This window comes from Artemia sp. Qi Xiang Cuo, chromosome 17, assembly GCF_049724085.1.
Source record: "Artemia sp. Qi Xiang Cuo chromosome 17, ASM4972408v1, whole genome shotgun sequence".
Classification (NCBI taxonomy): domain Eukaryota; kingdom Metazoa; phylum Arthropoda; class Branchiopoda; order Anostraca; family Artemiidae; genus Artemia; species Artemia sp. Qi Xiang Cuo.
The window spans coordinates 56,555,738-56,578,484 of NC_142810.1; the positions used below are offsets into that span (position 1 = coordinate 56,555,738).

The 22,747-nt window shown below is 36.2% G+C and overlaps 2 protein-coding genes across 2 annotated transcripts in view; one reads left to right on the plus strand and one right to left on the minus strand.

The window, feature by feature from the left end:
- LOC148942392 (merlin-like) overlaps window positions 1-22,747 on the plus strand; it is a 150,556-nt gene that overhangs the window by 12,453 nt on the left and 115,356 nt on the right. Inside the window, 1 exon segment of the mRNA XM_089103541.1 lies at window positions 20,031-20,236. Within this exon segment, the coding sequence (XP_088959667.1) occupies window positions 20,031-20,236 (206 nt within the window).
- LOC148942393 (uncharacterized) lies at window positions 481-7,518 on the minus strand. The gene is made up of 4 exons (XM_089103543.1): window positions 7,363-7,518; window positions 6,005-6,194; window positions 3,948-4,101; window positions 481-642 (listed from the first exon to the last, which is right to left on the minus strand). The coding sequence occupies exons 1-4, from the start codon at window positions 7,442-7,444 to the stop codon at window positions 547-549; spliced, it is 522 nt and encodes a 173-aa protein (XP_088959669.1). The 5' UTR covers window positions 7,445-7,518; the 3' UTR covers window positions 481-546.

Consider the following 22,747-nt stretch of genomic DNA (forward strand, 5'->3'; position numbering starts at 1 on the left):
CAAAAATAGCCTAGATCTAGTGTAAAAATTTTCTGTTCAAAAATTGTTCAGGAATGATAACTGTTATATTGGATTTTCTCAATAATAAAAGTTTATTACGAAAAAAGTTTTTCTGGAATTGGAAAAAGATCTTCAAACTCTTATAAAACGGCAACAGATTTAAATTAAAAGTGCGTCATTGAAATCGCTGATTGAAACGCCCTTCCACCTAAACTAAAGGTTTAAATCCCCATCTAGAACAACAAGAAAAATCCGCTTTTTTTGTATGGGTAGCAGTGATCTTCCTCCTTTGCGAAGACTAGCAGGCTACATCGTAGGGATACCCCTACCTCTTAAAGATATCTCTAAGACTAGCATCTTAGATATACTTTTATTGGCTTGTTAATTGCTACTATTCAGATCTATGGCACTGCTGCTCCTACAATTATTTAAATGGCTGTAACTAGAAACTGCTTCATATGATCAGATAACTGAAAACAGTATTTTTCATGTTTTTATTGTCTTCATTTATAAAAAGACAAATGAAGATAAATTAATTTGACGATCTTAAGCATCAGCAAGTGTGAATGTCATCAGAAAGCATCCAAGAGTTGTTGCTGGATCAGCGGCAGAGTACATCTTCAAGGTTTGTTCATAGACACCCTAAAAAAGAAAAAAAGAATAAATGTCCTGTCTCCAGTTTTACGTAGCTTAAGGGCAAGGTTGCCACCCATCCCTAATGATTGATCACTATTTCTTATGATTTTCTTGTGATATTTCTAGTGATCACCAGATAAGTTTCTAGAGAAATTTCTGCTGATCACTATTTCTAGTGACCAGCATTAGAGTACATCTTCAAGGTTTGTTCATAGACGCCCTAAAAAGATAGAGAGGAAAAGAAGAAGAATATCAATTTCCTGTCTCCGGCTGTACATGGCTAAAGGGTAGGGTTGCCACCCACTAGTTATTGATCACTATTTCTAGTGATTTGTTTTTCTTGCCTAAAGTAATTTTATTTGGGCTAGGGATCTTTTGAACTAGTTTCTTATTCACAAACAGTGATAAAACTTTCACAAAAATACTATATATTTCGGTCACATATGCAGTGACCGTCATCAGTAGTAAAACTAAACTAAAAACGATTAAAAGCAGTAGTTTATATACGAAATAAAATAAAACTACATATGGTTTAATGCTCTAATTATTTACAAAGCAAAAGTGGAAGCTGGCCTCGTTGACCTCCTTGGATCCGGTTCATTAGCGTTCAATGAAATAACACTTGGACAGAGGTTAACTGCATACGTATATATCTTTTCTTTCGCAATAGTAGATATTTTATTTTGATCATAGATTCTACCTATGTCTAAAAGACCAATTAAAAAGGTAAATACTAATATATTGAAATATTTTCACTGCATAATAAACTACTGGTTTACTTCAACCATTTTCAGTTTTTCTGGTTTTGACGCATTATACCCAGCTTAAACGTGAAACTAATATTTACTCCCGGATCCTGATACCCCTTGGTACATAAATTATGGATCTTGATGCAAACTAATCCAGGGCTAATTTCACTTGCTTGTCTACCCTTCAAAGGTGCATTTAGAATTTTTTTCTGGGGGGAGGGGGAGTAAAAACAGATCAAAGATTTTTAAATGCATTTCGGTTGTGTTTTTACGAGTCTGACAAATGTTTTTTTTTGGAGGGGGTGAGGGGTCAATCACCGTAACTCACCCCCTCTTGGAAACGGTCTTGCTACCCATAGTGCCCATACCCGTTTTGACTTGGTTTTATTTCGTCTTTTTGGTTTGATTGATTATCTTGTTCCTCTTTCTTGCCATTCGCCAGGATATTTTATCATGATATATTTTCAGTGAGCTGGGCATTTCTTTCAAAATTTTATTTGAGGTGAATGTAACACCTTTACATTGGAATGAACTTATGAGGTGTACCTACAGCTGCACAAGTCCAATCCTTGGATAATATTGAATATCTTTGAGAGGGGAAGGGGGAAATAGGACTCAGTTTCAATTGAATACCCAATGTTTTTCTAGGGAGGGGGTGTCTACCTCTCCTTTGAGCGGGTATGATGCGCAATGGCATACTGACATGTTGATACTTCCCCTTTCACTGTTAAAATACTGCTACGAATCAAAGGCAGTGTTTAATATTTTAATGAAAACGCAGTTATTTTATATCATTTTCTAAAACTTGATTTCATAGTACACACTTTCTTTTCATACGTAATTAGACTGAACCTAACATAACGAAAATCGAAAAGGATTTAATAAGACGGATAAACTTTGTAAAAAAAAAAAAAAAAAAAAAAAAAAACGGTTAGAATGTAAAATTCCGAATGTTTCTGCTTCACATACGAAACCCTATTTTAACCGAAAAAAAACTGGATTAAATAATAAACTCATGGATAAAGTTTTGTTTGACCACTTGCATGCATTTCCTTTTTACATTCCTTTTAACATTTTTCTTTTTAACATTTCCATAAATTTCATTCTTATTCGTATTTTTGTCTAGCATTTGTGTTTGTTTTTTTCTTATCTTTTTTTTTTTGTGTATGCGCTAATTTGTTTGAACTAGTTTTTGGTTGTTCCGCCATTTTTTTTCTCCGTTTATAAAGGCACCCAAATATGAATTACATTGGGACCTTTGTTATCAAAGGTCCCAATTACTGCAAGTGACCTATTTTTTTCTCCGTTTATAAAGGCACCTAAATATGAATTACATTGGGACCTTTGTTATCAAAGGTCCCAATTACTGCAAGTGACCTATTTTTTCTCCGGTTATAAAGGCACCCAAATATGAATTACATTGGGACCTTTGTTATCAAAGGTCCCAATTACTGTAAGTGACCTATTTTTTACTCCGTTTATAAAGGCACCCAAATATGAATTACATTGGGACCTTTGTTATCAAAGGTCCCAATCACTGCAAGTGACCTATTTTTTTTCTCCGTTTATAAAGGCACCCAAATATGAATTACATTGGGACCTTTGTTATCAAAGGTCCCAATTACTGCAAGTGACCTATTTTTTTCCGTTTATAAAGGCATCCAGATATGAATTACATTGGGACCTTTGTTATCAAAGGTCCCAATTACTGCTAGTGACCTATTTTTTCTCCGTTTATAAAGGCACCCAAATATGAATTACATTGGGACCTTTGTTATCAAAGGTCCCAATTACTGCAAGTGACCTATTTTTTTCCGTTTATAAAGGCATCCAGATATGAATTACATTGGGACCTTTGTTATCATTTGTAAAAAAAAAGATATTAATTATTTTATAACATTCTGATTGTTTTTTTCATATTCTAAATCTCAGAGCTTTCACTAAATCTTAGCAGAGAAAAATAGGCATTCATAAGTCTAATTCCTTATAGAATTTTCTGATTACGTATATGGTAGCCTATTAGTTACATGTGGGAAACCACAACAATTTACAAGATGCTTAATTTATCCAGGGACGCCAATTTGCAGAAAGTTAGGGGGGGGGGATTTTTTCTAGGAAAATAAAGAAAAGTTATTCTCGAAATATACTTAAGGAAAATTTTGATTCTTTTCAGTTTTTTTTCAGCAAAAGCACTGAAATACTATTTTTGAAAATAGGCTACAAGGAGACAATTATATCTAGGGGGCAATATCCCCCTCTCTGTGCTTTCCGGTGAATCTTTTTGATTTCAGTAAATGTGGAAAAAGTGAAAACCATCATCTATGTAAAATACTAATGCTTCTGGCAGTGGCGGTTCTAGGCCTGAACCGGGGGGGGGGGGTAGCTTCCCCCACCTAGATTTCTGACATTTAACATTACATTCCTTTTGTTTTATACGTTAACACTCATGTCGTATACCTCCATTCCCAGATTACGAGGCCTAAACCCGTTACTTCTTGATTTGAAGTATCACTGAAATTGAAACTGGACTGGAAATAATATCTGAAGAAGTATTAGACTTACCGGGCCAAATTGAATATATTCAGCTGGGAGGTTAAGGGTAAGGGGAAAAGTTGTTTCTCCTGCTAGCAATGGGCACTCGCATGGGACATCGGGGGGAAAGTATGGGCAGAAAACGTCTGGTTGTGTAGTGATGGCACCGCAAACGTCGACGTCACTGAAAAATTTTAATTACATATATTAAAATTAATTAAATGAAATTACAAAGTTCGAGCTTTCATAACTTTTTGTAGTTCTGACGATAGCCTACTCATCTCCAAGTAACCGCCATTACGACAAAAAAAAAATCTAATTATGGGTTTGTAGCTATGTTATTGAATGTAGCAATTTATATATTTGTCTTACATAAATGTCTTTTCATTTGATTGGGAAATTTTTTTAGCGATCTTTTCGTGAAAATAATGTTAAGTATAGGTTTTATTTGAAGAAAAACTCTGAAAACTATACAAAACGTCGAATTTTTTGAAATGTATGGTTATTCAAAATATCGATTTTTTTTGTCATCAAAAATGAAAATATAATATAATTATAAACCCACCGTGTTATTTTTTATAACTACCTTATTATAAAATAATTATATAACGTATTTTTTTTTATGACCCTTCGGGAAAAACCGTCTGTTCATTCAGACTAGATACATTGATCATTGTGATTTAAGTGTGCCAAATAGTGCCTATGTAAAAACTAGAATTTTGGCGGGACATCAAGGAACAGGACCGTTTCTCCTCTCCCTACATGGATATCTTCATTCAAATGTTGATACAATAATAAAACCGCCTTTTCATTCAGACTAGATGCATTGATCATCAAGAATTATTTGTGCCAAATAGTGCCTATGTAAGAACTCGAATTTTGGTGGGACATCAAGGACCTGGACCGTTCAAGGTACCGTGCAAAGCTCTTTTCCAAAATTCGCATCAAATGCATCAAAACAAATGGCTCATTCGAACAGAAATCAAAAGTCTTACTGCCCTTCTTAAGTGACCAAAAATATTGGAGGGCAACTAGCCCCACCACGCTCCCACGCCCCTCAAAGACATATGATCAAAATTTGATAAGATATTTAAATCAGTATAGCTGAAAGGTCCAATAACTATGCAATTGCGGTAACACGACCATCTGTAGTCCCTAGGGAAGGATTGTAAGTTACGCAATTTGCCCATTTTTCATGTATAGCATTTGTTATTGGGATATAAGCGGAGGTTTTTGGCGGGGTTTTTTCTGTAGGGAGGTGGCAGGGAAAGGACTGGCTTGGTTGGGAAAGCCATGAGAAATTAAGCAAAAAAAAAAAAATTTCAATCGAAAGTAAGCAACAACACTAAAACTCAAAACGAACAGAAATTATTCTGTAAACGAGGGGCTGTCCCTACCTCAATACTGAATTCCAACTTTTTGTCGCAATTCTGTTACAAAGACTGCTCAAACGCGAGGGCCGTTGAGTTTGAGTGAAAAATACTTTTAAAGACCTTTATTACTTTAATGTCAAGAGTGAGGCTCGAGGAAGGGGAAGCTCCCCTCCCCTTATATTGGGAATAATTTCTGTTCGTTTTGAGTTTTAATGTTGCCCCTTACTTTCAGTCGACATGTTTGTTTTTATTAAATCTATTGAAAAATTTGGAGGAGGTTTCCATTACCCTCAATCTCGGGACTTCACCGAAATTTTCAAGATGAATCGAATGAAACACTAGTGAAAAACAAGCGGTCGTAAATTCAAACACAAGCTCATGAAACACAGAAACAGAATGAAACACAAGGTCGTAAATTGAAACACTAGCACATGAAACACAGAAACACAATGAAACACAAGCGGTCGTAAATTGAAACACACGCACATGAAACACAGAAACACAATGAAACACAAGCGGCCGGAAATTGAAACACAAGCACATGAAACACAGAAACACAATGAAACACAAGCGGTCGTAAATTGAGACACGTTGATACAAAATACCGATTATAAATTATTTTTTTTTAAATTAACTTGGAGGAGAGGAATCGAATGAAACACTGAAACACTGAAAGTGGGTTAAAATACAGCAGCGAATAAATATTTTTCTTACCAAGATCCCAAAAAGCCGTTTCCCAGACATGGAACCATCTCACCAGAGCCCTGTTTCGTGACTCTTTTTTCGAGCTGCAGGTCAGTTGGAAGGTCTTGGGAGAAAACAAGTGTCAATTCTCCTTCACCGGAACCAGGGACCAAAATGGGATCTGTGTAGATTGCCCCACTTCCACTAACAATGGTTCCACCTGAAAAAGTGATTACAATTATTAATTCTTATTTTTTAACACATGCGCTACTCTAAGGAGTAATGTTACTCTAAGGAGTTACTCTAAGGAGTATTTTAGCAAATATGTTACTCTAAGGAGTAGCCGCTGTACTCCGGATCAGGGTTGCCAACTTGCAAACTTTTCGTGTGAAATGCACTATTTTTTACCTCAGAGGGGAAGCGGAAGAGTGAAAATCACTCTTTTTGGATGTTAGTTTTCATTCAGTTTGAACATCAGGAGTTCGTAGCTTCGTCAGAAGTGTAATTAACCCAGGGAACAGGGTTACCAAGCTGAAAACTTCATTTGAAATGTACTCTTTTATACCTCGGAGGTGATCTGCAAGCTTTGGCAGCCGTGCGCGTGCAAGTTTTAGGAATTGCACTGTTTTTTTTTTTAGCAAAAATCACTCTTTTTCGGCAGTGATTTGCACTCTTTTTGGACGTCAGTGATTGGCAAGGCTGCTCCGGATGCGAGAGAAGCCATAGACAGATTGGCTCTGGGGTAAGCCAGAACTTTAATTAATGTTGGCACCAAATAAGGGAAAACCTTCGAAATGGTAAATAAGTGAAAACCTTCACTTATTTACCATTAGTGGTAAATAAGTGGTAAATAAGTGAAAACCTTCGAAATGGTATCAATTTTGTTTTATAAGTTTTGAAAAATGAAGTTGTTCGTGTATATCATAAAAAAACGACTTTTTCTGTGGCGCTACATGCATTTAGTTAGGGGGGGGGGGCTAGGGAAGAAAGTTCAGTAATTTTGGAATGTCTTTGAGTATTAAAGAAGGTTTGTCTGGGAAGCTCTTGTTAAATCTTTTTTTTTGTAACCTGTTAAACACACCTCTCAAGTCTGTTAAACACACTGCTCTTAGCAAAAGTTTAATTGATTTTTTTGCAATGAATCGCCAAGTTAAAAAAAGTTAAACTTAAAAGTAAACAGAAAACGTATCGAGTTAAACGTGAAGGTAACATTTTCCTAGAATTAGTTTTTGTGATTTTAGTTTTCGGATATGGGACAATCTTGTTTGATTTGACTAGGAATAAATAATGAGAATAGATGGCATTAGGTATCGAAAAAATTGATGAAATGATTAGCTTTATTTCTTAAATTTAAGATTTTTAGTTTGAGAATGTCGAAGAATACTTACCACAGTCTTCGACCCCTGTGACTTTGAGGTTACGAGCACTAGCGGCTGCCACTATAGCGAGAACTACAAAGAAAGTCTTCATCTTGGTAGTGGTAAGTCACTGTGATGCCAACTTGAATTCGTCAATTCTGGGCCAGTATTTATATGCAAAAATGTCTTATCGAATAGACAAACAAGATTAATCAGAGTCCAAGTTTCTGTTTTTGTTAAATTTAGATAAATATGATTTGATGTACTTTTGATTTTATGGTACGTCTAAATAATGCAAATATTGCAGGAATAAATCAAGTATATTAGAAAATGTGGGGTTTTTGTTGAGCTTTAATTAGGGGCAAATGAGGATAACAATAAAAATTTGGAAAAATGGGGAAAATAAAAGTCTGAAAATAATAATGTGAAGCTCAATTGATACCAATTGATTTATTAAGTCTGAAATCTTTTGAATTCCCCTTAATTCTTTAATCCTTAATTCCTTAACTCTTTTTAATTCTTTTTTTATTTTTTTTAATTCTCTTGATTAAAAAACCTTGATACAGGCCCAAGCATGAGGCCCAAGTAATGAGAACCTTTTATCATGACCCTCAGTTGCCCATTCTGTATGTTTTCATATGATTTGCCGATTTAGAAGTGACTTTCATTCCCCCCTCCCCCTACTCCAGGTACTTTTTTGTAATTCTCACTCCCCCTCCCTCCAAAAACGAGAAAAGAATATAAGCTAAAAAATGACAAAACGAACATCTTGGCAGTATATTACTATCATAGGCAGCGCAATAGCACTGCCTAAGTAAAGAGTGATGTGGACGCAATGTATTATTTATTATTTTTTTTTGCTAGACCAGGGCACTTCGTATAGAAGGAATTGTCGTGGAGACTTCGAAAGGGGCTCATTCGATTGGAAATTCAAAGGGATAGCCCTTTTAAATAGTCGAATGTGACTGGAGGGCAACCAACAACTCTTCCCCATGCCCATCGTTTCTCCAAACACATCCAATCGAAATTTTGAGATAGCCATTTTGTTCAGCGTAGTTGAAAGGTTCGTAAACTATGTTTTTGAGGATGACAATCCTTCACCCCACAGCCCTCAGGGCAAGGGTTGTAAGTCATATCCTGAGGGTAAATAAGGTTGGGCGTATAAAATTTGGAGTGGGTTCATTGGACTAGTAGACAGAAGTTCTAGTGCCCTTTTAAGAGTCAAAGTGATCGGAGGGCAGACCCCCCCCCCCACACTCACACACACACGTCGTTTTTTTCCCGAAATGCATCTGATAGAAATTTTTAGACAGCCATTTGTTCAAAAACAGTTCAAAGATCACATAACAAGGCCTTTGGGGTTGACACAACCCCCCAGAGTCTGGGGGCAAGGGTTGTTTGTTATAGCCTGGTATAGAAGGAGTGGTCGTTTGAAATTTAGAGGAGGTTCATTTGATTGGAAATTTATAGTTCTAATTCTTTTTTAAGAGTCAAAAGTAATGGAGGAAAACTAGCATCCCCCCGTGACATCCTCTTTTCCCCAAAAGTATCCGATCAAAATTGTGAGATAGCCATTTTGTTCACAATAATCCGAAGAACATATAACAATGTCTTCAGGGTGGACACAACCCTTCAGAGCCCAGGGGCAAGGGTTGTAAGTTATGTCCTTGGGCTTTCTTATGAAAATGGTGGTCGTATGAACTTCGGATTGGATGGGGTTTATTTTAATGGATATAAGAAGTTCTGGTGCCCTTTTTAAGAGTCAAAAGTGAATGGAAGGAAACCACCCCCTCCCCAAGGTTATCAGTCCCCAAAACATATCCGATCAAAATTTTAAGAGAGCTATTTTATTCAGTACTGTTGAAACATCCATTAATCATGTCTTTGGGGATGTCAACTTTCCCACAGTCTTCAGGGAGATTTCGTTCATTGTTTACATACAGTATATGTTTTTGAGAAAGGTATGTATATTGTGAACTTTACTTTCGAAAAAGACGAAGGGCATTTCGGTGAGCTCTTCAGAGAATGTTGAGTAGAGTATTGAACTAAATCAAACCACGTTATGTATATACGGATTGTCAAAAGGGCGTAACTAAGGAATGACTGTCTATGTTAATTTTGAACTTTCAGTAAATGATAAGGGAAATGATAAAAAAGGCATGCTATCCATGCTAACACAACTACTATAAATACCACCACTACTACTGCTACCACTACTACTACCATGCGACTTTATTTACAATATTGAGGGGAAATTTGAACCAAATCAAAAGATTCTATGTGCATGTACTTTGTCAAAAGAGTGTATCTCAAGAATTGATTTGGGTATTAAGTTGGAACTTTCACATAATTCCTAAAGAGGAAGATCATCTGACCAAAACGAAATATGTGCACTTGATTTACTTGACTTAACGCTCTTGCTCAACGGGGTCGCGAGCGTAGAGGGAACTGGTTGGCAACGCTGTCAGTCTTCTCCAAGCAGCCCTGTCTAGGGCTAGGAATGGGTCCGGCCGTACCATCTGAGAGAACGAGTTTATACTTGGGTGGAGAGGTTCGGTAACTAGAAGGTCTTCAGGATCTCAATATTGCGGTTCTTGTCATACCATTTGAAGCCTTCAACTTGACGCAGGTGTCTAGTTTGGATATCGACCTTTCTTAGCTGTGTCTGGGTTATCGGCTATGTCTTAAAAGAGTACAGCATGAGTCTTGAGACTGTGGTGTTGAAACTTCGGGCTTTTGTAAGGCGACTAATTTGCGGTTTGTGGAAGACTGCTCTCAGGAGCCGTCCGAATACAGAGTTTGCCTTGGCTGATCTGGCAGAGATTACGGGGTCAAGTGTGCCATTTGATGATATAATTATCCGAGATAAGTGAACTGCCTTACCACGTCAACAGCTTGGCCGTTGATTGCAACAGTTAAGGGTAATACCGATGCGGTCTTTTCTATGGCATGATCTTCATTTTCTTCCAGTTGATTTGCAGCCGAACTCCGGAGGCAGTGGAGAAGAGCGTCTCGAGTGCAGACTTAAGTTAGTCTAGATTTTTGCTAAGGACGGCTATATTGTCGGCAAAGTCAACATCAGAAAAAGCCCTCCAGGTATAACTTGTACCAAAAGGGTGGAAATGATGTGTCTCGTTCAAAATGTGGTTGATAACATTGTTGAACAGCTCAGGTGCAGCAGCGCATCCTTACTGTACACCATTTTTGATGGGGAAGGAAGACGGCAGCTTCCATTAACAAGGATGGCGCTTTCTTTGCTGCTGTAGAGTTCTTTAAAGAGGCTGACTATCTTTGTTGGTAGGCCCGCAGCTTTCAGGATTAGCCCAAGGGACTGTCTGTCAACAGTTTCAAAGGCAGAACTAAAGTCAATGAAAACTATGTAAGCTTTTTTGTTGAATTCCAGTGTCTTCTCAGCGATCTGTCTGACCTCATGAATCTTTTCAGTTGTCGCTCTTCCTGGCATGAATCTGGCTTGTTGGGGGTGGCGCGAAGCATGTAGGATTATTGCATGTTTCAACTGGAGCATTGCAAACAGCTTTCCAGGAACAGAGAGTAGGATGATACCACGGTAGTTGCTGCAATCTGTCTTGCTGCCCTTGTGCTTAAACACTGGCACGATGATCCCTTTCTTCCAGTCTGACGGTATAACTTCAGCGTGCCAGATTACGCTTAACACCATCTGGAGCCAAAGTATCATTGCAGGGTCGCCCGTAGTAAATAACTCTGAAGCGATGACACAGGTACCAGCTGTTTTATTGTTTTTCAGTTTCCTCATGGACGATTTAATCTCCTCAGCAGAAAATTTGGCGCTGTCGGGGTTAGGAATAGTTTCTGCAGCAACGGCAACAAGCTCTGGGTCAATGGAATCGGGCGGATCTGAGTTTAGCAGCCTATTAAAGTGTTTCTCCCAGAGGCCAACACATTGAGACTGATCGTATATGGTTTCTCCATTCGCTGCTTTCAGGCTTGTGGACGTCATGGTATGTTGTCCAGTCAGCTCGTGTAGGATCTTGAATGTTGGGCCTATGTTTTTCTTTTGGGAAGCTTGCTCGGGCTCAGCGGCTTTGCCCGCAATGAAATGTTTCTTGTCCTTGTGAAGCAAGGAGTTACGTTGTTTGCTGAGCTGTCTGTAGGCTGTCATATCTCCTCGTAATGTCGCTCGCCGTCTCTGCTTAATTATTTCAAACGTGTGGTTGCTAATCCACTCTTTCTTCTTTCGGGCTTCAAGCCCGCAACTTCCATAGCTGCTTTGAGAACATTGTCTTTTGAAAGTGGTCTATGCTGACTCGCTTTCTGAACACTGCTGGAGAGCCTCGCAGTGGTTAGAGACTTCAACCATATACTGCTCACGAACCGAGGGATCTTGCTTCAGTCGAGAGATGTCTATCTTCTTGGTGGGTGAGTAGTTACTCTTATTAGCCCTCAGCCGGAGTTTGATCCTTGCAGAGACGAGACGATGGTCGGAATTGCCAAGCTTGGCACCTCTGTATGAGCGGCAGTTCTGGACAAACAAAATCCAGCTTTGTCAAACAATGACGTAGTCAAGCATCTTTTTTTCCCTGGCATCATTGCTGTACCATATGTACTTCGCAATGTCTTTTCTCACAAACCAAGTATTTTTGACTGATATAGCATTGGCGATGCAGAAATTGAGCAGCCGCTCAGCATTATCATTCGAAGCGTCAACTGTTACAGGTCCAACAGCTCATACTACTACTGCTGCTACTATTATTACTACTTCTACTGCTACTGCTGCCTCTGAAGCTAAGGCTAATACTACTGATTCTGCTGCAGCTACTACTGCTACTGCTATTAAACCTAAGGATATTAAGGTGAAAAATTTGGAATGCATTAAAACTTTATGAAACTAAATCGAAACACAATATGTCCACACAGGTTGTCAACGGGACGTATCACGAATGTTTAAGGAACGGTTAATGGTATTAAGTTGACACTTCCAGTATGTTTTGAAGGGGATATTGAAGAAACGAAAGGTGCTATGCGCATGCTGCTACTACAACTATTGCTACTGCGCAACCTAAGAGTATTAAGATAAAGCTTTTAAAGAATATTTACGCGGATCTGGAACTAGATCAAAACAAACTATGAGCATGTCGATTTTCAAAAAGATGACAAAGTAGTATTTCAAGAGCTGCTTGCGTTATTAAGTTAGACTTAATAAAGACTTTAATTTAGACTTAATAAAGTAAAGAGCGATGTGAGCACATTGTATGTTCTATTTTTTTTTTTTTTTTTGGTTTTTGGCCAGGGAACTTCGTATGGAAGGATTTGTTGTAGAAACTTCAAAAAGGAACCATTCGATTGGAAATTGAAAGGACTACTGCCCTTTTTAATAGTCAAATGGGATTGGAGGGCAACCAGCTCCCCCCCCCTCACGCCAATCATTACCCCAAACACCTCCAATTAAAATTTGAGATATTCATTTTGTTCAGCATAGTTGAAAGGTCTGGAAATTATGTCTTTGAGGATGACAATCCCCCCAAGGCCCTCAGGGCCAGGGATGTAAGCTATGCCCTGAGTGCATGTAGGGTTTTTATAGAATGACTAATCGTATAAACCTCGGAGGGGACTCATTAGATTGTAAATGAGAAGTTCTAGTGACCTTTTTAACAGTTGAAAGTGATTGAAGGTCAACTAGACCCCCTCCCCCCATACATCAATCATTCTCCAAAACACATTGAATTCAAATTTTGATATAGCTATTTGGTTCAGCGTAGTTGAAAGGTACAGAATCTTTGAGGATGGCAACCCCCCCCCCCCATAGCCCTCAGGGTAAGGGTTGTAAGTCACCTCCTGAGGGTATATAAGCTTTTTAAAGAAAGGGTAGTCGTATAGAATTTGGAGGGTGCTCATTGGATTGGTAATCAGAAATTGTAGAGCTCTTTTAGAGTCAAAGTGAGCGGAGGACAGATGCCTCCCCAGACACATACACACACGCGTCGTATTTTCCCGAAATGCATTTGTTGTCGTAGAAATTTGGAAAAAAACTTCATTCGATGGGAAATTGAATGGGCTAGTGCCCTCTTTAATAGTCGAAAGTTATTGGGGGCATCCAACCTCTCCCCCCCACGTCCATTATTTCCCCAAACACGTCCAATCAAAATTTTGAGATAGCTATTTTGTCTGACTTAGTTTAAAGTTTCGGAAATTATGTCCTTGATAATGAGACCCCCCCCCCCCCACAGCCCTCAGGGCAAGGTTTTTAATTTTTGCCCCAGGGTATATAAGGTTTTTATGGAAAGGGTGGTCCTATAAACTCTTGATATGAAACCGGAACATTTGACATTTGATATGAAATCGGAAGTTTAAGTGTCCTTTTTAAGAGTCAAAATAATCGGAGGGCAGCTACCCCCCGCGTCATATTTTCCCCAAATGCATCAGGTAGAAATTTTGCAATAGCCATTTGTTAAAAAATAGTCCAAAGATTACATAACAAGGCCTTTGAGGTTGATACGACCACCCTCAGGGTGTGGGGGTAAGGGTTGGAAGTTATGCCCCGGGGAATGTAAGGATTTAATGAAATGGGTGGTCTTGGGAATTGTAGATGAGGCTCATTTGATTGGAAAGGAGTAGTTCTAGTTCCATTTTAAGAGTCAAAGTTTGATGGAGGGAAAATACCCCCCTCAACCTCTCTGACATCATTTTTTCCCCAAATGCATTCGATCGAAATTATGAGATAGCCATTTTGTAACCAATAGTCCAAACAGTATATAACAATGTCTTCAGTAATCAAATATGAGAAATATTTAGGTGGATTTTGAACCAAATCGAAACATGTGAACCATATGAATATGAACATGTACATTTTCAAAAATGTGATAAAGCAATATCTCAAGATATTAAATTAGACGTTTAAGAGTAAGTTGTGGTGGATTTTGAACTAGCCAGGAGGCACTATTAATGCTACCACTACAGTTACTGTAACTAATGACGCTAAGGGTATTAAGGTGAAACTGTTAGGGAACGTGTAGGGGGAGTTTCGGTTAAACGTAAACACTGCATGCATGCAGGTTTTCAACAGGGCATATAAGCAATATCATAGGCAGCTCCACTCTACAATAGCTAGAAATATAATTGAAGCCTTTAAAGGAGCTATTTTGATTCAAAATTAAAAGTTAATGGTGCCCTTTTTCATAGGCAGCGCATTAGCGCTGCCTAAGTAAAGAACGATGTTGGCACAATGTATTGTTATTTTTTTGTTTTTTTTCTTTTTCTTTTTCCATAAATATAAATATAAATGTTTTTACTTTTATAACTTAAATAATTCAAACAATATTAACATTTTTATTGCTAAATATCAATATATGTATATTAAACTGACAATGCACATTCATTTGTATTTTTCAGTAAAGTGCAAATTATGTTCTGGCCCTGGAAGGCATAGGGGTTTGAGCCCAACTTATGTTAATTTCTGCTCGTTTTGGGTTTGACTCGGTTATTTATTATAATTTCTGTTCGTTTTGGGTTTCATTTATTTATCGATGCTGATTTGTGGTAGTTTCACGCTTAATAGATTATTTGATTTTATTTTTGCTCATTTTTTGTTTAATGGAGTTCTTTCCTTTTCTTTGAAAAACTTATTTTCTGGAAAAAGTTTTTTTTAATTAATAAGAATAAAAAGAGATAAGAGGGCAAGCAGTCTTCTCTGAAGTCCACTCATTTTCCAAACACATCCAGTAAAAATTTTGAGACATCCATTTTGTTCAGCATAGTAGAATGGTCGAGCAACTATGTCTTTAGGACATTGGGCATGTCAACCCCCCACCCCACAATTATGTAGTTATCCCATTATTTTTAAAAACTAAATGTTGTTTTAAAACTAAATCAAAGTCATTGTGTTTATGGTTGCCAATTAGCCATTTCAGCAATGTATTGAGAACGACTGGGGGGGTTTTAATTTGAAACTTTGGGGGTTACTACTATTACTAATTCTTCTCCTACGGTTTAAATATATGAAGAAAGTGTAGGTGTATCCAGGTTTTCAAAGGGTATAGATTGAATCTTTTGGGAATGAAATTAAGTTTTATTTTTCAGGTCAACTTGAGGAGGTCGTAAAATTAAATTAAAAAATACTTTGTTGATTAAAAATTGTTTAAAACGTCGTAAAAGGTCGTAAATTGTAAAAAATTTAAATTTTTAAAAAGAGTCGTAAAATTAAATTAAAAAATACTTAAATTGTTGATTAAAAATTGTTTAAAAGATCGTAAAAGGCCGTAAATTGTAAAAAATTGTTTAAATTGTTAAAAAAGGTCGTAAAATTAAATTAAAAAATTCTTAAATTGTTGATTAAAAATTGTTGAAAAGGTCGTAAAAGGTCGTTTGTAAAAAATTGTTTAAATTGTTAAAAAAAAGCCGTAAGTTAAATTAAAAAATACTTAAATTGTTGATTAAAAATTGTTTAAAAGATCGTAAAAGATCGTAAATAATTTCTTAGACCACTTTGCTTTTCCATTTACGAAAAATTAAGCAAGAAAAACGAGTTTTAATTTTTATAAAGCAGTGAATACAATAAAATAAACACTTAATTAAACAAACATACTCCGAATATTTCGGCCCCACGTCCTGGAGCCTTTCTCAACGGAGAAAAAGAAAAGAAAAAAATGAAACAAGAAAATGTTCTTTTTAAAAACCTTAACTTACATCAAAATAGACAAAAAAAAACACACAAAAAAAAAACAACAAAAGAAAGAATGTAAATAAATAGGAAACGAAACTCACATATTAAATAAACACTTCCATTCACTGGCGTATAAACAAAATCGAATGTCCATATTTATTCAAACACGCCTCCTCACAGTATATAAATGGAAATTTATCAAAAAATGAAGAATATATTTATACTTTAACCAAAACAATAAAGGTCAGCTAACCCCCGGCCCATAACCCCTAAGTAAATCTCATAAGTTCATCAACCACTGTTTGAATTATAAATTGAACGGATTCGTTTGCTTGCAACCTTAGCTGCAGTTCATTTACTTTTCCCAGCATTTACCCCATTCTGACCTTTTTTCCCAAGGTCATCTTTCGTTTTAGAACTAGCATTAGAATCGGTGTTGGCTGAATATCTAGTCTACTTTTCGACTAAACTAGAATAAATTAAGTTGATGCTAAAGACCCCTTCATCTCTATTGATATTAATGCCCTCACATAGTAATTGTTTTGTTTGTATCATTAAACTGAAGCTTCATAAAAGTCTTGCAGATATTTCTACTATTTTTGTTTGATCAAGTAAAATACTGTAATGAAAAAAATTATAAGGATTTTATGCCAAAGCTGACTCAAACGTTTCCGGTGTTTTATTTTGTTTTAGAGAGCAATCTATGGCATTCTTGTGTTGCTGCAACACAAAACAACATAAGTTGTTTTTTTTTCTGTGTTTTTTTTTTGTTTATTTTGATGTAAGTTAAGGTTTTTAAAAAGAACATTTTTTGTTTATTTTTTTTCTTTTTTTTTCCGTTGAGAAAGGCTCCCGGACGTGGGGCCGAAATATTCGGAGTATTTTTGTTTAATTAAGTGTTTATTTTATTGTATTCACTGCTGTATAAAAATTAAAACCCGTTTTTCTTGCTTAATTTTTCGTAAATGATCGTAAATTGTAAAAAAAATTGTTTAAATTGTTAAAAAAGGTCGTAAAATTAAATTAAAAAAATGCTTAAACGGAAAATTAAAAATTGTTGAAAAAGTTTCTCCCAACATACAAATAGCAAGCCAAACTATGGATTCTTATAGAAAAAAAAAACAAAACAAGAATATATAGAAAATAATTCATGAAAAAGACTATATCAATAGAAAACGAGCATAAATTAATTTAAAAAACTTTTTTCACAAAATAATTTTTTCAAAGAAAAGTAAAGAGCTCCATTAAGCCAAAAATGAGCTGAAATAAAGTACTCTTCCAAGCGTAAAACTATTACAAATCACTATCAATAAATAAGTGAAACTAAAAAAGAACAGAAATTACAATAAATAGTCAAGTCAAACTCAAAACGAACAAAAATTGACATTAGTAGGGCTATTAACCCCCATGCCTTCTCAAGACCAGAACATAATTTACGCCTTACTGAAAACAAAATATGTTTTAAACTTTTTTATTTTACTTCTATAAATGAAAAAAATATTAAGACTTTAAGGAATAATTACCTTTATATTTATATTAGACTGACAATCCAGGTCATTTTTTTGTTTTTTGTTTCTTTTTTTCAGTAAAGCCTAAGTTTTGTTTTGGTTTTGAGAAGGCATTGGGGTTATCAGCCCTACTAATGTTAATTTTTCCTCATTTTGAGTTTGACTAAACTATTTACTGTAATTTCTGTTCGTTTTGTGTTTCATTTATTTATTGCTAGTGATTTGTGGTAGTTTTACGCTTGGAAGATTACTTGACTTTAATTCAGCTCATTTTTGGCTTAATGGAGCTTTTTATATTCTTTGAAAAACTTGTTGTTTGAAAAAAAGTTTTACAAATTAATTAACAATAAAAGTTCATCGCATGCTCTTGTCACATAGATAGCCCTTGCTACTTACGATCGCAAGCTTAACACATTTAGGTTGTCCCTTTCAGTTTAGACTACCTTTTCGTCATTTTGGCCACATTAACCTAAGTTCATCAAACGGTTAGTGGTAACGAACTGTAAGTAAGGAGAGACTCGGCCCAATAGTTACCGAAATTCTAAAAGATACACCAAGATAATCTGCTTTTTATGCTGATTCTAAGTATATAAAATTCATCAAGTTTAATGTTAACCGTCAAAATCTACGAGACTGAAAAAAATTGCATTATTGAAAAAAAGAGGGAAAATACCCTTCAAAAATTAAGGCATCTTAATGAAAACCACACTGTTAGATTCAGCGTATAAGTGAACCATAGTTTAGAGGCTTCAAGCTGTAAAAATGTGGACTTTTTGCCATAACAAAGCCCCTCACACGCCTCTTTTTCCCCAAAGACATCTCACCAAAATTTTGAGATAGCCATTTGATTCAGCATAGTTGAAAGATCTAAGAACTGTACCTTTGGGGATGGTATAGTTCCGACTATACCTCGGACAGTCCTGCGGATAGAACTTTAAGTTACGCAATTTCCTTGTTGTTGGCATTTAGTATGTGTCATGGGAAGTATACAGAGATGTTTTCTGGGGGGGGGGGGCCCATGGTGAGAATTTTTAGTGGAGAGAAAAGTTTACGGAGGTAATTTTTCCCTGGACATTTTACACGGAGGGAGGGACGGGGATTTCCTGACATTCTTTGAAAAACAGTGGAAACTAGACGAAAAACAAGTTTTTTAACTGTAAGTAAGGAGCAACATTAAAAGTTAAAACAAAACCAAAATTATTTGACATACGAGGGGGATTCCCCATTCCTCAATCCTTGTTTCTTAAGCTACAGTTTAACTGTTTGTCACAATTATTTTAGAGAGATTGCTCAACCACAAGGACCATCGAATTCCAATGAGAAGTATTGTTAAAGATGTTTAAGAGGTTAAAGTGGTTTAGCGTAAAGAGTGAGGGTCGAGTAAGGGTCTACCACCTCTCATATACGGAATAATCAATTTTCGTTTTAATGTTGCTCCTTAAAGTTGAGAAAAAATTAGCTTTTATAAATTTAATTATTATCTAGATTCCAGTAATTGTCTCCAGTTAGCTACACACCAACTGTTTGCTGTGTCTTCTAGCCCTATGGATGATTACTGCAACTTTTTCTAAGACTAATTGTCATTATCTAAGGGCTAATTTTCTAAGGTTAATTACATTTAATAAATTGTAATTTAATAAGGCTAATTGACAATTTCTGTCCTGATAGGGATTTTATCTCGGGAAAATTTATGCCGCCTGTATGGGACAACCACCGTAGCTGTATGACTTATTTCACACGATCAAATGACAAAATTTCACCTGAGACAAATTTCTAATTGATCCAGTTGTGTAGGTTAAGACAATCCCCATATCACTAATTATTTCCAGTAATTAATTTTTTTCCATTCATAAATGATGACTTAAAATTATTTAAACTGTTGAATTATGATTTAAGTTATTAGTAGATTAACTAAAATTAAACTATTTAGATTATATATCCAGTAAATTGCATGTTTGGTCATGTTGCGTTTAAGCTACTCCCCCATTAAGGAACTTCAAAGAGTACCACCCATATGCCAAAAATTGAGACATTGTGCGTTGGCATTACGTTTTTTGGGTTTGGGAGGAAGGGGGTAATCCTGCAAAGCCTTTTAGGAGGGGAGAGAAATGACATAAGTTTGTTTTTGCCAGCAAAATATAATATTTTCGCCAAATATGTTAAATATTTACATTATATTAAAATATGTTAAATATTTTACGAATATTTACAAATAGATGAAATATTTTACGTCCCCAAATGCCCGTTCCGACACCCCTGAGAAGGGCTGTTTGTTGAAGAGGTTAAAAAGCGAATAAGTTCAAATTAAATTTAAAAAGGCAACAAATTAAAGTTCAAATAGGGATTAGTCCTTTTATTGTTTTTCACTGTCTAATAAAAGGACTTGTCCCTATTTGAACTTTTATTTGTTGATCACAGAAAGGCAGTGTGGTCCTCGAAAATATACCTATTTAAGGCTATGGCAAACTCATGTCACCGTATTGGTACGCACTCTTCACACCCCCTCCCTTGTCCTTTCAGTTGGGATTTCAGACGTAAACAGGTTCTTTCAGTTATCGAGCAAGATGTTAAGAAGATGTTTCCCTGCCAGTTCTCGTTCTTCGTGAAATACTTCCCTGAAGATATTGCGGAGGAGGTTGTGCAAGAGACCACACAGCATCTGTTCTTCTTGCAAGCGAAGCAAATGATATTGAACAGGAATATTTACTGCCCCCCTGAGGCTGCTGTTCTTCTTGCTTCGTATGCAGTTCAGGCGAAGGTAAGCAACTTGTATTTTTACTTTCCCTGTCAGTTCTTGTTCTTTGTGAAGTACTTCCCAGTAGATATTGCGGAGGAGGTAGTGCAAGAGACCACACAGCATCTGTTCTTCTTGCAAGTGAAGCAAAGGATATTGAACAGGAATATCTACTGCCCCCTGAGGCTGCTGTTCTTTTTGCTTTACATGCAGTTCAAGCGAAGGTAAGCAACTTGTATTTTCAATCTGAACATCTTGGACACTTTCTTGAAAGTGGTATTGATAAGAAGAAGCAATTGCGTCCTTTTCGGCTCTTTCTATGTGTGACCAAAGGAAGAGGGCCATTGATTTCAGCCCTCTCCCATCTTTTGAGAGAGTAGAAAGAATACACAAAAAGTATGGAATTTACGCCAATCCCAACAAATGTAACGCATTTCTGGCTTCTTTTTCATTTTCCTCATTAGAAAAATCTTTGTTCGTTTGATATTCAATGTTGTCACGTTTGCCCTTAGATTCTTGAAAACAGGATTGCCTGAGACTCTTAATGCACAGGATGGTTTTTCACGGAGGAAAAAGATGAAGTAAAATGAAATAGCCTGAATTAGTGAAGTTCGGTTGGGTTGGGTTCCAAGTTTTTGTTTTCCAAAAGGTCAGGTTCCAAGGTTGGGGCTTGTAAACTTCCAGGTAATGGTTTTCGACAATAGCTATTTTATGCTAAAATGGGATTCTGGATAAAATGCTTTTTATCTAGCATAGAAACACCACAACCAAACCACAAGTAGTATTGTGTTAATCACAGGAAGCGGGCCTATAGGGCATTAAGAGTTTTCAGACTCTAGTATAGTGCTTATGATCTGATAGTAGTGTCTGTGTTTGACTGAATCTTGATAAACTTCCACTTCATATCTCTCTAACTCTAAAAAGAAACCGATTCTTTTCTGTCAGTCTCTGGTAAAAACCTAACGCATCTATTTCAGGCTCTAATATACCACTTGTGAGTTGATAAAAGTGCCTGTGTTTGACTGAATCTTGATAAATTCCCACTGTTTGTGTCTCTAACTCTAAAGAGAAACCGATTCATCTCTCTCAGTCTCTGGTAAAAACCTAATTCATCTATTTCAGGCTCTAGTATACTACTTATGATCAGATAGTAGTGTCTGTGTTTGACTGAATCTTGATAAATTCCACTTCATATATCTTTAACTCTAACAAGAATTCGATTCATCTCTCAGACTATGGCAAAAACCTATTTCAGAATCTATTATACCACTTGTGAGCTGATAGTAGTGTCTGTGTTTGACTGAATCTTGATAAATTCCCACTTCATGTGTCTCTAACTCTAAAAAGAGTTCGATTCATCTCTCTCAGCCTATGGCAAAACCTAATTCATCTGTTTCAGACTCTAGTATGCCACTTATGATCTGATAATAGTGTCTGTGTTTGAGTGAATCTTGATAAATTCCCACTTCATATATCTTTAACTCTAAAAAGAATTCGATTCATCTCTCAGACTATGGCAAAAACCTATTTCATAATCTAGTATACCACTTATGTTCTGATAGTAGTGTCTGTGTTTGACTGAATCTTGATAAATACCTACTTCATATGTCTATAACTCTAAAACAGAATTCAATTCATCTCTCTCAGACTATGGTAAAACCTAGTTCATCTGTTTCAGACTCTAGTATACCACTTGTGAGCTGATAGTAGTGTCTGTGTTTGACTGAATCTTGATAAATTCCTACTTCATATGTCTCTAACTCTAAAAAGAAACCGATTCTTTTCTGTCAGACTATGGTAAAATCTAATTCATCTATTTCAGGCTCTTGTATACCACTTTTGATCTGATAATAGTGTCTGTGTTTGACTGAATCTTGATAAATTCCTACTTCATATGTCTTTAACTCTAAAAAGAATTTGATTCATCTCTCAGACTATGACAAAAACCTATTTCAAGATCTATTATACCACTTGTGAGCTGATAGTAGTGTCTGATGTCTCTAACTCTAAAAAGAGTTCGATTCATCTCTCTCAGACTATGGTAAAACCTAATTCATCTGTTTCAGACTCTAGTATACTACTTATGATCTGATAGTAGTGTGTATGTCTGAATGAATCTTGATAAGTTTCCACTTTATAAGTCTCTAACTCTAAACATAGTCCAATCCATCTCTCTCAGACTATGGTAAAACCTAATTCGGCTGTTTCAGACTCTAGTATACTACTTATGATCTGATAATAGTGTCTGTGTTTGACTGAATCTTGATAAATTCCCACTTCATGTGTTTCTAACTCTAAAAAGAAACCGATTCTTTTCTGTGAGTCTCTGGTAAAAACCTAACGCATCTATTTCAGGCTCTTGTATACCACTTTTGAGTTGATAGTAGTGCCTGTGTTTGGCTGAATCTTGATAAATTCCCACTGTATGTGTTTCTAACTCTAAAAAGAAACCGATTCTTTTCTGTGAGTCTCTGGTAAAAACTTAACGCATCTATTTCAGGCTCTTGTATACCACTTTTGAGTTGATAGTAGTGC

Excerpts from the sequence above, each read along its gene's own strand:
- LOC148942393 (XM_089103543.1), bottom strand. The coding sequence starts at position 7,444 with ATGAAGACTTTCTTTGTAGTTCTCGCTATAGTGGCAGCCGCTAGTGCT. Across the intron at positions 6,195-7,362 it reads CACAGGGGTCGAAGACTGTG|GTGGAACCATTGTTAGTGGA; the intron begins GTAAGTATTCTT and ends TCACTTTTTCAG. Across the intron at positions 4,102-6,004 it reads AACGGCTTTTTGGGATCTTG|TGACGTCGACGTTTGCGGTG; the intron begins GTAAGAAAAATA and ends AAAATTTTTCAG.